The sequence below is a fragment of the Talpa occidentalis genome, unplaced genomic scaffold, assembly GCF_014898055.3.
Source record: "Talpa occidentalis isolate TD23 unplaced genomic scaffold, MPIMG_talOcc4v2.1 talOcc4.12, whole genome shotgun sequence".
Taxonomy (NCBI): Eukaryota; Metazoa; Chordata; class Mammalia; order Eulipotyphla; family Talpidae; genus Talpa; species Talpa occidentalis.
This window is the reverse complement of record NW_023601212.1, coordinates 65,776,696-65,791,602: the sequence shown is the minus strand read 5'-3', so window position 1 is coordinate 65,791,602 and position 14,907 is coordinate 65,776,696. Positions and strand designations below refer to the sequence as shown.

At 44.8% G+C, this 14,907-nt stretch overlaps 1 protein-coding gene across 10 annotated transcripts in view; it reads right to left on the bottom strand.

Moving 5' to 3' along the window:
* LOC119241340 (uncharacterized protein C1orf226 homolog) overlaps positions 1–14,907 on the bottom strand; it is a 270,987-nt gene that overhangs the window by 35,315 nt on the left and 220,765 nt on the right. For 9 of the 10 annotated variants that reach the window (XM_054693513.1, XM_054693511.1, XM_054693512.1 and 6 more), the window contains 2 exons: positions 12,134–12,242; positions 2,250–2,391 (listed from right to left, as the gene is read on the bottom strand). In XM_054693513.1, coding sequence (XP_054549488.1) covers positions 2,250–2,391; positions 12,134–12,242 — 251 coding nt within the window. Of the gene's footprint in view, positions 1–2,249; positions 2,392–2,709; positions 5,305–12,133; positions 12,243–14,907 lie in introns of those variants that run through there. The other variant, XM_037506582.2, reaches the window with a different exon arrangement.

Here is a 14,907-nt window from a genome sequence, read left to right as displayed (position 1 = left end):
ATCATGCCCTTTACTCTTCAGCTAGAGCTTTTAGTATCTGTGTACACTGGCAGCCAGTGGGGCTGCGAGTTTGAAAGCCTTTGAGAGATAGCTATGACCTTCATGTTGCCAGGGCAGTGAATGACAGAAGGGGGCCCATCCTCTCCAGCTACCAGTTCTCAAGGCAAATCCTGCATCCCACTCAGAGGTGAGCAGATAGGCTGCTTGCTATGCCCGGGGTGCCAGGGTCAGCTATAGGTCTGCGACAGCGGAGAGCAAATCTTCCCACATCAGACACCCAGTTCCTTTCCCCAGAGTGAACCAGTAACTGGTGTCCTGTGTCTCATCCTGGAGATACGCTATGCAGGAGCACACGTGTGTGTTTGCACATGTGTGTCCACCTACATAGACACACGTGCATTTACACATATATATTTGTAATAGATAATTGGTAGCAAGCCTCATCCACAGATTTTAAAACAACTCAACAAAATACCTTGGAGATGGCTTTATATCAGTTCACAGAGAGCCAACTCATTCTTTTTGAAGAATTGTGCAGTCATTTTTCCATTAGATACCACAGTTCATTTTAAAATCTTATCTTGCTGTTTCCAATTTTTTGCTTTAGCAACACATTTTTGCTTGTATAACTTTACATCTGCATCATTTCACACATGTATAGGTTGACCCTTATGATAAAACTCTTGATTAGGAATTCGAGAGTAATTTGGGGGTCAAAAGGCATATCAATTTTGAAATATAAAGACTTCTACATTTTTCTCATGGGGCTACTGCCTTTATCATACCCTATATTGACATGTGTATCTGGTCTATCTCTGAGCTTTCTATTCTGGTTCACAAAGGCACGTATTCATGGATCAGCTTTGAAATATTTTTCTATATCATCACTCATCCTTTTCAGAAATTTTTTATTCTTGATTTTTAACTTGTCCATATTTATTTTAAAATAGTAGCAGCTAGCTTACATTTGATGTTTACTATGTGTGCAAGACAGGACACAGTCAGAAAGTATACCCTTTTCTAGTCATCACATAAGTCTGCAAGGTAGATGCTACTATTACCTTTTCTTTTTTTTTTTTTTTCCAGAAGAGGAAACCAAAACACAGAGAGGTTATAGAAGTGGCCCCCAAATAATGCAGCCAGTGATTCCATGGGGCAGCTGGGATACTAGACACCAAGTCTCCATTCAACCACTCCACACTACTGAGTTTTGTTTTGCAGGATGGGATTTATTTTGTTGTTTTCTAACTTCTTGAGTTGGATGCTATTAGATTTCATGATTGGTCATTTATTCATTAAACTTTTGGATTTTTCTCTGAGACTTGCTTTAGCTATAGTCCATAAATTTGAATACTATAGCTCAACAAGGTGCTCCTTGATTGTTAGAAATTTGTGTTGTTATACAAAATGTACAGATTAAATAGTTGAGAATTAACATTTTTATGATGCTGATGTTTCCCAGCCGAGAACTTCCTACTTTAGATTTTCTTTATATAAAACATATTTATTAATATTATTCATAAATTTATCTCTTTTTAAATTGATATTTTAATGGATTTCTTCTACTATGACTTCCAAGTGGTTGACACTGAAATAGATAACCATAGTAATCCACATGTAATATTCGAGCCCACCACTTTAACTGGACTATCTTATTACCTGTAATAGCTTTTGGAATATTTTCATGGGTTTTTCACATAAAAATTAATATAAAGAATATTAACTTTTATCTACTCTTTTCTAATCCTCATATGTCCCCCCACAAACACACATTTAGGTTAAATAGTAGAAATGACAAAAGACACCTTTGTCATGTTTCTGACTTTTAACAAGACTTGAAAATTGGAGATATTAGAATAACGTCCATGTTGAGGGTTTACATAACTATAAAATTTAGAATAGAAAAACACTTAGGCAATTGTAAATTCATATTGTTTCAAATTAGTTTTATAATGGTGCTTTTGTACTGAAATTGTCTTCAGGATCAGACTTGAGGGCCTAAGGAGCTCTACCTTTAACATGTATTTACTGATACAGAGTTTAAATGCTTCCTTCTTTGACTGTTTCAACCTCTTTAATTTTTTATTATCAATGTAACACATACTCCTTAAAGAAAATTTGAAATTTAGAGAGAAACAGAAAAACAAAGTGTTGCTTAAGTGAACTGATTGCATGGTGGGGTGACCCATCAGCTGTCACAGCATAGCCTGTCCCCTGTCCCGCCCCCCGCATCCACAGCGGCCACCTACCTGGGTCTCCTGAGCTGCTGCTGTGCCGCTCACTGTCCCCATCCTCCTGGCCATCTGCATTCTGCTGGGTGTGCTGCAGGCTCAGCTTGTGGCAGACCTCAAAGGCCTGACCCACTGTGCGGACGATTCGCATCGCTTGGCTCTGGGGAGGAGGAAAGAAGAGGGCCAGTGAAGGGTGGAGAGAAGCCCTACAAGGACTCCTAGAGGAGCAGGGGCAGGAGAGGCTGGCTCAGGAGCACATGGACAGATAGCCACGATGCCAGTGATAGAAAGAGGCAGACAGAAGAACCTAAGTTAGCCAGAGAAGTAAGGACATTTTCCTTTGCAGAAATACTCCAGAAAATAAAAACTGTCACCACAGTGCTGAAACAATCAGCCAACTAAAAGGATGGAACAAATATCCCAGTTCCTCCTCCCACGTTTTACAAATTGGTGGATTTGCTTCAGATCATTTGCTAACCATCATCGACTATTCCATTGGTTTGTCATGTCAGAGCAACTCAGCACCCTCCTTCCCTGGAGCTCCAGCCCCAAAGGCTGTGATGATACTGGGCGAGAAACCATGGGCTGAACAACAGGAGCCCCAAGTCCACCTCTCCTGGAACACAGCAGCAACTGCCTTAATCTAGTTTCTCCCAGGCTTGCTGTAAAAACTCACGTGGGTCTGTATTTTGGCTACTTCCTTTCCTTTGTTTTGCTATTTAACTTCTTCCTTTAACAGCCCAAGAATAGAGCCTGACCCTTGTTCTCAGGATGTAGCTCCTCAAGTCTGAGCGGGGGAGGGGGCCAAGGAGCTTTCCTGTGTGTCTTAAGGGACCATGCAGGTTGTTCAGGTGTTCAGGGCATGCCTTCCAAAGTGGATAACTGATCATGATTTGATATCCAGTCAGTTTTCACTTCTTCAAAGATGAGGAATGAATTAAATGTGAGCTCCATAGAGTTTAAGAGCTTAGGCTGAGAAAACTCAGCATACTTTTACCCTAGGGGTCACCAGAGACTGCAGTCTGTCTATCTGGGGCTGTCATATTATACCTGAGTCTAAGATTAATCACATTCTTGGTGATCTAACTTTAGGTTCTTTGTGACCACCCAGGGACACCATACAGTCCACCAATCACATTCAGAATCCCCAAAGTAACATCAGTCTCCAGCAGAGCTTCTCACCAGCACAGGATGGCTGGTATCCTCATCAGCAATCTGATGTCATCACAGACAAGGGCAGATTCCAGTGTTTTGATAAAGCTTACATGGCCTTGCTGAGGGTAAACGCATGATCTGTGCTTTTTATAATTCCGAAATTGATTCATAGTTCCCCATTACTGACTTCATGAAACCCAAGGGGCCTGGGAACCCCTGTAAGGAACTACTGCTCTAGTCCACTTTCTGTTACAGAGAACTCCCCAAATTGCTACCCTTGCTTTTTTCTCTCAGACCTGGTGTTTCTTCTATGAGCCTTCTTTTACTTTAGGCTACAGCATCAATGTCAAGATCAAAAGGTACCTTGGCCAGCTGTCAGCCACTTGCCCATTTCAGATCTCAGGCTAGTCCACTCCTCCTCATAGTCTTCAACTCCAACCACTTTCTGGGCGTCACTGCTACAGCTCAAACCTCTCTGCACCCATGAGGTTAACTCTGGGATGTCCTTGACTGACCTCTCAACTAGAGCATCCTGACCTCTCTGGGTGATGGGAGCCTTACGAGAAGCAGGGCAACTTCTGTGAGGTCTCCCATCACCTAGTGGTGGTCAGAGCCTTGGCCTTCTGTGTCTAAGCTTCACCTCTTCCAATTGCAGCTCGGGCCCTTTCTCATACTTGAACAAGTTCAGACATGCAGAACACCCCCAGCAACCTCAACCAACTATCTACAAGCCCCAAATGGCTCTAGGGCGGAGGGCTGGTTGTAATACTTTCTGTTTACACTTTCCGTATTTTATTTTTTGCATTGTGGTACTTTTACTAAAATAAGCCATTGACCTCGCCTCTAGAGAGGCCCCTGAAAAAGGTAGAAAATGCAGACCCAGGTTCATGGTACTACCTCTCCCATATTGGAAAGGACATGCCACATCCTCAGCCTCCCTTTTCCTTCCTAACTTCCCTTGATCACACTCGTCCTGCATGACCTTTACTTGCAACTGAAAAAGGGAATCAGGGAGATCAATAGTCTCTCTTCTGCCACCCAAAAGGGTAAATACACAGCTAACATGTAGTGCACCACGGAGCAGGGCACACAGGAAGTGCTCGTGAAATATTTTATTCTTGGCGTAGGGCTCACTGCATCAAAAGGCATTGAAGGCAGAGAACTAGTCATAGTTCAGAGACTGGGCCTATTTTGCCAGTAATAGAAACAAAGTTAATAATATGCCTATGCTAATCCAAAAGGGTTAAACCACCATCTCTCCTCCCCATGGCAACAGAAGAAAACTCTTGGTCTGAACAATTATTGAATATGAATTTACATCTTCATGGTAAGTGGTTTCATTTCTATTTATCCCTCACTCATCTTATTGTGAAGGCTGTACTTCTATTCACAGTGAAAGGACACAGTTGCACATGTTATGGAGTCTCCTGTGCACTTGGATATATAACAAACCACACTGCTATCTGCTCTACAGAACAAGTACCTGCACATAAAAGAAATGTCGCTGAGTAGTTAGGGTGGATTCAGACAACTCCTGTAACTCAACTCATAAATGACTACTGAATTCAGGTGCCATTTGACCTTCAAGGAATTCCTCCTTTACCAGTGAAATGTCTGCTTTTGAAAGGCCTATGGAAGGACCTCATTACGGGTAAAATTACAAAGTGACTCAAAGGCAGCAAAGGGACCAGGTTTCCCCTGGCAGGGGCTCACCCACCCACCCACTGAGTGCCATCCACACAGGGCATAGCCATGCTGGTCCCTGCCTGCCAGCCACACCCCATTTGGTGACTGGACCTCTGGGTGCTAAGCAAGAAAACACCCCAGAATGCAGAAATTTCACATGCGGGGATTTAATCGTTCATAAGGTTAAACCCAGAGAGAGAACTGACAAAGAGAAGCTTTTTACAAAGAGCCCCTTTGCAGGTCCCACAGGTCCCAGGGAAGCAGCTGCTCACATCTCATGACCGCAAACCGGCCTCTAGAAATGAACGTGCAGTGTTAAAGATCGGAAGGTAGCCAGGCACAAAGCTGAGCAAAGGAGTGGAATGTTGGGAAGGCAGCCTTTTCCAGCTCCAGGATTGGCTATTCTCTGGAATGTACTAATTTTTTTTTTTTTTTACAAGAGCTCCATTATACTGCATTATTTCTGTACAAATCCAGCTTAGTTTTACATAAGCCCCTGAAAGTACTTGGCCACATGGATCAAATCTTCCTGTCCAAAAGCCAGTTTCTATTAGCAACCACAAAGCATTTGTGGGCTTTTAGTTGTCAAGATTAGGCTGGAGAGGGTTGCTTTGATGTTTTCGACACTGGGAAGGAATATCTAACCTCACAGGGGCTCTCAGCTTGAGGGTGCAGGGCAGGGCACTAAAGCTCAAGGGAATGCCAATTACAGGCAATTTTGTGAAAACAGAGCTGGAAAGGAAGTTCCTCCCCAACCCCTTTAAATCAGGTTATCCCTCGATCCAGCAAAGTCTTTAAGTCAAGAAGCAATGCACAGCTACTCTGTTTAGTTTGCCTAATGTGGGCACCACTTTCTACCTAGCAGGTGTCAATACTTGATGAAAGGCAGCAACAATCCTGAAAATTACACAATGTTCTCAGTGAGAGTGGCTGCCTACTCCGAGGCAGAGAAGGCCTGTGGTGGGGATGTTGGAAGACATCCATCAAAAGACTGATTCTTGCACTTTACCAGTCCACAGAAAAATTAAAGTCCACAGTGATTTTATTTACTAATCTCATTGTAAGTGGTGCTGGTTGGTCCTATAAGCACTCTTTAGAGTGCTATAAACATGTAAAGGAGAAAATCAATAGTCTCATTCTGCAGCTGGTTAATAAGTAACCTTGGACACTAATCCAAATTTCATTGTTTGAGATAAAAAGTGGGTGTGCCTCACAGCTATGGAGATGATTAGAGGTGACATCAGAAAAGTAAGCAAAGTGACATGTGTAGGTCCCAAATGAATGTGTATATGAAGATGGGAATGGTGACAGCAAGCAGAGAGAGGGGAGTAGGGTACACCTCTAGGAAGTATGGTTTGTTAGTCAGTCAGCAATCTTCTCTACTCTGCTCCCTCCGCATTTCCAACTCCGTCTTCTGAGTACTTGAGATCTGTCAACCAAATGCCAGAGAATTCCAGAGAACTGATGTCTGATAAGTCAGCCTCAGGGCAGTTCACAAGTTCATTACTCTCTCATTTATTACAGCAATAAAGTGCCTTTATCTTGATCTTCACCTCCACATTGTCTCAACAAAAATAGAACTGGAGGTCATGTTTCTTTAATGTGCTTTTTTGAATCTTAGTAAAAGACTTAAGCTCACATTTATCATTTGAAAATGATGAAGCAAAAAAAATATACATTTAGGCTTCCACACAGAGGAAGATCAAGGCACTAAAGTTCAGAAATGGCAGAGGGTTAGGTTTCTTCCACCAGGTTTTTGAGTGGCTTTGATGCTCAGATCTAATCCAAGCATTGCCTTAGACACTAGACTATTACTTACTATGGGGGAAAGTTCTGTTTCAAAGTGAGTATGACTTTGAACACTGACAGGAGATGGTAGAACATAAAAATTTCAACAGGTTGCTGGGATTTCCCAGCTCCTCTGCTGGTCCACGGACCATAGTGGACAGAGGACCACAGAGGAAAGACTAAATTGTAAGCTGAGTGCCAAAGTAACCGGTCAGGTGACCCTGTGCAGATTAACTCACCCTTCCAGATACTAATTTCCTTACCATAACCAGAGAGGTCTGGACTAGGTGAGTTCTGAGACCTATGATTTCTTTATTTTGATTCCCCAACCCCATGTCATCCAACATTGAAGATTAAAAAAAAAAAAAACAGACTCTTTAAATTAAGGACCTACCATTTAAATTTAGTCTCTACCCCTCCTTTAGGTCTTAAGCTTAATCAGGCAAGTGACTTATTCTTTAGCACATGATGTCATCATCATTCAAAAGCCATAGCAGGCTCTAAAAAGACGGTTAAACTTCTCGGCTGTGGCCCCTAATCTGATGGTGACAGCATTACAGGAGGAAATGATTTCTCCAACCCAAACCAATTGAGCTGTGATTACAGGCAAGATGATTTCAAGAAGCTGCCTGTGAAGATAATGGGGAGATTCCTGTGGCTCCTGTTAATCACCAACACTTCACGCCCTGATTCGCTAATAAGTACAGTCACAGCTAATCAGGGCAGACAGCCACATCCTCCTGGGCCTGGAGAAAATGACAGGGGGGTGACATCCACTCCAAGGGAGAGGTCAAGAGACCATGCAAGAGGCTTGCAAGAGGCAGAAGGCCTTGCAAATGAATTCTATCACTCTCTCCGGAGGAGAAACAGGGATACTGATGCTGTTGGGAAGTAGCTGGCACTGGATGCCCCCGTTAAACTGGAAGACCACCCTCCACTTTGCACTCCATATAAATAGTGCTGGGATCTCCTACCTTCTTCCCCCCAGCCAATCCTAGTGAGCCTCCCCAGGCACACAGATCTGCTATAATCAACAATCCTGAGGAGCATTTCCCCTTATCTGATGGCTGCAGAAACTCAAACCCAGGTAGCCTCATGAGTCTTCTGTGAGTTTCCTGTAAAGAGTTAGTGGCACAAAGCTCTGGTCTAGGAAGCAGGAGGCCGAGTTCAAATCTCAGTGGCATTGCTGACTGTGTAACCAAGGGCAATTTACTTCCCTCGGTCCTTTCTTTCTCCAACTATAAAATGGAGTCCACACTGGAGTCAAAGCACAAGGATAAAAGGAAAGTCAGAATGATATGGGCTAGTCAGAATTTAGAGCTTTTCATACTCAAGTAAGGAGTACAGTAGCACTTAGTTAAAAGCATGTCTTGGAGAACAGTCTGTTCTTCAGTTCTGTAACTTCCCGATGAAGACAGTTCAACAGAGAAGCGAAGAGTGTGAGCTCCTGAATCAGTTTCTGGGTCCAGGTCTGACTCTATATTTGAATGTGATGTTTGTCTCTTCAGTCTCTTTCCCCATCAATTACACAATCATAGCAGCACCTACCGATCAGGGCTGCTGGAAGTGGAACAGTGTGATCTAAACAAGGGAGCCCCATGTTCCTGATGCACCTCTTGAAGGGTGTTGCTGAGTGACAAGGAGAAGCTAAAAAAGACTTGGGGAGAAAAGACCTGGAGGAGGCATATGGAACAGAGAGACATGAAGAAGCAGCCATGTTTGCTTCTCAGCCTTGGATTTGTATCAGGATCTTGGGGGACATGGAAAGAGACAATGGCAGCCTTTATCCTGACTTGTACTATGATTTTGCTCCTTTCCTTCCAGGCTTCCCTGGCCCCTTCCTAAGATTCCCTGCCAGAGGTACCTTAGACTTGTGGCAAGCTTTCAGATCACAGTAGTCCCTGTTTGGCTGGGCATTTACCCACAAGGGGATGGGTAAGTTTGGGTGTTATATTGGAAACTATTATCCTTTCTTCTCTATATTACCTATTAGTTCTATCAAAGTTCTTTTCTATTGAAAGTCTTATACAATAGGAGTTTGTTTTGTCTTTCTGAGACAGACAGCTGAACCTATTGCAAGCAGAGTTTGCAAGGTTTGGGGATACTGGGGTGCCCCTCAGTCTGCCTGCTAACAGAGGAATGAAATAAGATAATTCACATGAGTCTGGAACAGTTGCAGGCACACAGCAAATAACCAAACGAGATGAGATATTATTATTTGACTTACTAGAAGGTTAACACTCAGATAATCTGGAGCAGAAGAAGAGCAGGTACTAAGCTATCTTCCTGCAGTATTTTGTTATCAAGCTTCTGATGAAAGCCCAACTGAAAAAATACAGCTTGAGAAGAAAATCCCCAAGATGGAAAACACACTGACCTCACGTGTGGGACTACAGGAAGATGACAGGCATATAGAACACCTCTGTGAGGAGCTGGGTACAGGGACCCTCCCCAGGCAAGTTGAGAAACTGATCCATATTTTCAACCAATGGAAGAGGAAACCCCCTTTCTTCAGAGTAAGCAATACCCACATTAGGAGCCCATCTTGAGAAAGGTGCATGGACACACACACAGGGGCACAAGGTGGAGTGAAGAGAAGCGACCAGAACAGGTACTATGCTATCTTCCTGTAGTATTTTGCTATCAAGCTTCTGATGAAAGCCCAACTGAAAAAATACAGCTTGAGAAGAAAATCCCCCAGATGGAAAGCACTGACCTCACATGTGGGTTTTCTACATTATGATTGACTCTAGGGCTCTGGAAAAAGAACAGCTAAGTCTGCAGGCTTCCAGTCCAGAGCTCTCCCTATTGCCCTCCAGCAACCAAACCATCCCTGCAAGATACAATTCCTCGGGGCCGACAGTCCTTTCCCCTCAGATCTTAAGGAATTCCCATGATTTGCCAATAAAAACTCCTTCTCCAGCGATTATCTCCCCAAACCAGAAGCACGTTACAAAAAGCACGTTGCCGTCTTTGGAGGCTAACCAAGGAGGCATACAAAACCTCGCAGACAGGCTCCCCCAGCTCCCCAAGTCGGCTTCCTTTGCTAAACAATTAGTTCACTTCTCTTTTCCTGGCTTGCAAACCAGCCTTCAAGGGCTCAGCAGCGAGGGGGCTCACGGCCCAGGCTGCCTGGAGACAGTTCCTGCTGCCGAGCTGAGGGCCAGCAAAGGGCCTGAGAACCAGCTCTCCCAGGAGCTACATTCTCAGCAGGTGAGGGCAAAAGGGGTTTAGAAAACAGAGGCGCTGGAGGCCAGACTTAGGTCTGGGATCTATGAGACATGGAGGGAACCAGAGGAGTATTCCTTCTCATTGGGTGATAGGAACAAAATTTTGTGCCTCATTTCAGATCAAAGTTCCAGGTGGATACTGTTCTTAGACTTAACATTGGCCGACCCCACTGTGCACTGCTGCTCACAGTTTGATGACAAGCAAATAGAAATAACTCCAGACAGCTGGGTTTCCTGCTCAAAATTCTTCTGCATGTCTCTCTGATGCCAGCCAGTGCCTAGACATGGGACATCATAATAATCTCCCTGAGCCTCAATTTACTCATTTGCAAAACTGGAGGTGAAAAGTACTTGCTGTCACTTGACACAGATGCAAAAATGATAACCCAAGATTAAGTACTAAAGCACCTGGCAGATAAAACATGCTGCCTGTAACTCCCATCAGCACCCAAGGTTCGTGTGGTCCATGGCCTGGACAAACTAAAGTCAGATGTGCAGTGGATCACACTCAGGCAGATGAAAGGGAAGGGCAATCCTTAGTCGCATGCATCAGAGAATGGCAGGGATGACCCATTTTGTTACCCTCAGGAACACTATTTCCTTCCTATCCTCCCAAATCTCCAAACACATCAAAGCAACACAAGAGCCTTCCACTCCCTCTAACTCTGCATTCTCATCTCTAGCTCCACGGCTTCACTCTCTCCCCACCACCTCTTTCTCTGAGTTCCTTAATATACAGCTCAACTTAATCCCATTTACATTTTTTTTTCTCAATTGTACAATTATCTAGAGGTGGGATCCAGCAACTTGTCCCTTTTCCCTTCTTCCAGTTCTAGCTCTTTCCATTCAGTTCCATGATTTACATTTAAAAGTCTGGAAAGAAGGTGGGTATGCACACTAATCTCTTTAGAGGAAGAGGCTAAGTCAGTAAAGCATAATTTTTTTTGTGGAGCCAGGGTGGAGTCAGGACATAGGTAGTAGTATACCTTGATCCTGTCATGTAGTATTCTGATTATCCCCACTTGACAAGGTCCCTACAATTTTATCTTAAAGGTGTCTCTGGCATGAGATGTGAAAGTTGTCTCCTAGCATCAAAGTAGGAGGATGCTAGGTGTTTGGAAGTAACCATATATGAAAGCCAGGCTTAGAGGCCTGTGTCTAGGAAGGTAGACCTTAAAGGGCATTATAGGAAAAAGCATAATGTTTCCAAAATACATTTTGGAATATTTCCAAAATATTTACACGTTACATGGGAAAAAAATCTGGTTCCATGGCCATGTCAGTTTGAGAAATGCTGGATCACACAAAGTTAAAGAGCTTTCTGGAATTTCTAGAATTCCCAGCAAATTTAAATAGGGAGATTTTGGATGATACATGTTTTACTGAACAAGTTTTAGAAAATATCAACTTGGACTCTTATTTTATAGACCAGGAAGACAGTGACCCACATAATATCTCTCAGGGTTCCAGTGGAGAGATGGAGCTGGACCCAGGTCTTCAAAATCCCAGTTTCAGGTGTTAGCTCCCTGGAGGAGGGTCAGGGAGAGAGCATGCTGCAAAAGTCATGCTGCAAAAGTCATGCTGCAAAAGGGTCAGAAGTGCAAAAGTTACATATATTTAAGCATCAGGTCACCAATGAAAGTAACCACCCTGGACAACCAACATCACATGCCATGTGGAAACCGGGTTCCATGATCTAGTTTGCAGCCCACTGATAAATGCACAGAATTATTAAGTTAGGAAAGGGCAGTGTTTCTTTTCAACCACACACCCAGGCAAGCCTCACTGCTGAGCTGTCTCCCGCTTCCATTCCAGGGCACTCATCCAGTAGCCACAATCTCTCCAGAAACCCAATGTAACAAAGTACAAAGTTCAGGTGAAATGCAGAGAATTTCATTCTTCATGTGATGATACAGTTCCCCCTGGTCATGCATCAAAACAGCCATTGTCAAATCTTGGCTCTATCACAACAGGGAGAGGATCAGTGGGGTGCACTCTGGGTTCATCAGAGGAAAACAACACAACCGATGGTGGCTCCTTTACCTTCTTCTTGGATTTAAAGACGTTACACCTGAAGATATTGCTGGCACCATCTCGAGCAATATAGCTGAAGATCTTCAAGTCTTGGGAATCATGAGAAACGTAGAAGATCCTAAAGGAAGAGCAACAGAAAAATGCACTGAAAAATGGCATTGCATTCAAATCTCCAACAAGGATACCTGTTTAAGGACACAGTCGAGCTCAGTAAGGTCAGGTTCTTAGAGAAAGTCTTGTTCCCACTAAAGCCACAATGCAAGCCTGTTAACACCCGCAAGATACTCTGTAAACACCAACACTCCAATGCGTGACCTCTAGACTTGGAAGAGTGAGTGTGGGTAGGACATGGATCCCACACTATGCCTAGGCAGCAAATCTATCCTGGTGATGTGTGTGAAAAGGCAAAATTGATCCCATCCTTATCAGAGCAATAAACCTGCTTCCAAGCCAGAGAAGTGTGGTGGAGTTTTCCTGATCCAGGTTCACACTTCTCTCCCAACCAGGAGGTGTGGAAGCCAGCAATGCTGACCACATCGGGAGGAGCTAAGACACTGTTCATTACTGTAGGTCCCTTGGTGACGGTGACACTCCACTTTCCAAACTGCTCCACGACTTCCCTGCATTCATTCTTCCACCCAGCTAATCCCACTGAGTGCACGCTGTGGGCCAGGCACTATCCCAGCTCCTAGGGGAACAGCAGCACAGAACAAAGCCCCCTAACTCCCCTGGGTTCACATGCAGGGGTATCAAAGAACAACAGAAGTGCTGTGAAGGAAAAGCAGGGAAAAAAGAGGGACAGACCGTGATGGGGTGGTCAGCAGGAGGGCCTCACAGACAGAGACGTGACATGAGAGAAGTGGGCACAGAAGAGTGCAGGCAAAGCACTGCAAGAAGCAGGAACAGCAAGTTTCAAAATCCCGAGGTGCTAGAAAGGGGCTCTTGGTGTTCAAGGAATGGCCAGAACAAGCGAGTGTGGTCTGGGTCAGAAAAGAGCCACAAGCCATACCCAAGAGGCCTAGAGGTGGGCTCTTGTGCTGGGTGAGCAGACTGGCCAGTGGGGGGCTTCAGGGTCTGAGCAGAGAACTGGCTGATCCTTTAAGCTCAAGGATTGCTCTAGCTGCTGGGGGGTGTTTGGGGCAGAGGGAAAGGTTGGGAAAAGGGCAGAAGAAAGCACCGTGCTAGTAGCTGACAAATAGGTGGGACTAAGATAGGGAATCCTCAGAACCACTCTATGTGTACTGGCCAGAGGGGCAAGGGAGGGGGCATCAGAGAACCTGGTTGTGAGGATCCAAGCACGGCTCTTAAAAATCACCTTGGGGCCATGTCTTTCACTCAACAACAGCACCATTTTACTTTTTTCTGAGGACAGTGTCTTCCAGATCTGACCTGTTTCAGTGGGAGACAGTGATGTGGATTACAACAAGCAGGGATTTTGTTGTATCTACAACTCAGCCACTCACTCTGCAAGGTAAGCCATGTAACCCTCAGAGGTTCAGTTTTGTTAATCTGTAAAATGGGATTATTAATCTCAACACCTTGCAGGGTTATTGGGAAGATGAAATAAGTAGAAAAGTGTTGTTTTACTTCCGACTGACATAGCCTCTGGGAGATCTAGTTACTGAGATTCTCTCCAAGAATCCCAAGAAGTTTACGGTTGGGGGGCATATTCAAAAGAAAAGCAGGTGCACATAAGACAACACTCCTGGGAAGAAACTCAAGTTCACCTTGGGGACCACAGGTCGTTTGTTGAATCCTACTGAAGTCATTTTAGTACATATTGCCAGTCAACTAAGTCTAAATGACAGAAAAAAAAAAAGAGGTTGTTCTGTTTGTTGTGTGTGCTTCCAAGAAAGTGCACTTAATGCTACTGACCCCAAATTCATCTCAACATCAAAGGGACAAGCCAACAGCTGCTACTCCACATCTCTGCCTCAGCTCCAGACCTGCCTGGCTGATCCTTCCAGGCATCGCTCCTGAATTCCTCTTGAGCTTCTTAAACTCATCCGAACTCATCTTCCCTGTAATTCTCCCTACAAAATTGGCCTTCCTCCCACCTCAAGGCCCATCTAGACAAGAGGCAACACGCCCACTGAGGCCAGCTATCTGGGGGCACCCTCCATTCCTTCTGCCCTTGTTCCCCAGCGTGGGTGGCAGCTGCCTACTGGGGCCCCGGGTGTGCTGGTGGCACCGCCTCAGTTTACGAGGCCTCCATGTTCCCTGGACTACCACAACCCATCTAGCCCTGTTGCTCTGCTTCCTCACACACTCACTGCAGCCCTTTCCCGGCATTGCTAGCAAAGCAGTATTCCTAATCACAGAAATTCCTATGCCATTATTTCCCTCTTAGAACCATTGAAAGTCATCCTACACCCTCAGGATAAAGTCCAAACTCCTCAGCATGGAGTTTTCACTTTTCTGTTTGCCTCTCTCTCCAGAGTGCTGACCTACTTAGCCTTCCAGAGCGAGTCACTCGCCCCCTACCGCTTTTGCCACCGCTGTGACACCCAGGGCATCCTTAGACACTTGGCTCAGACCCCTGCCGGGTGTCACACTCCAGTCAGAGAGGAAGGCGCCCAAGGGCTGACAGTTCCACAGCATGCCTCCCGCTGTGATGTTTATGCTGGAGCTCCCTGAAGGAGCAGGGATCACAGCTGGTGTCCCTGGTGCCCGCAGGGTGATTGGTACGCAGGCAGCTTTTACTGTTTGCATAGGAGGGAGGGTGCGTCCTCACTGTTATTAATAATCAGCACCCAGGATGTGGTCTGCCTGGCTATTCGTAC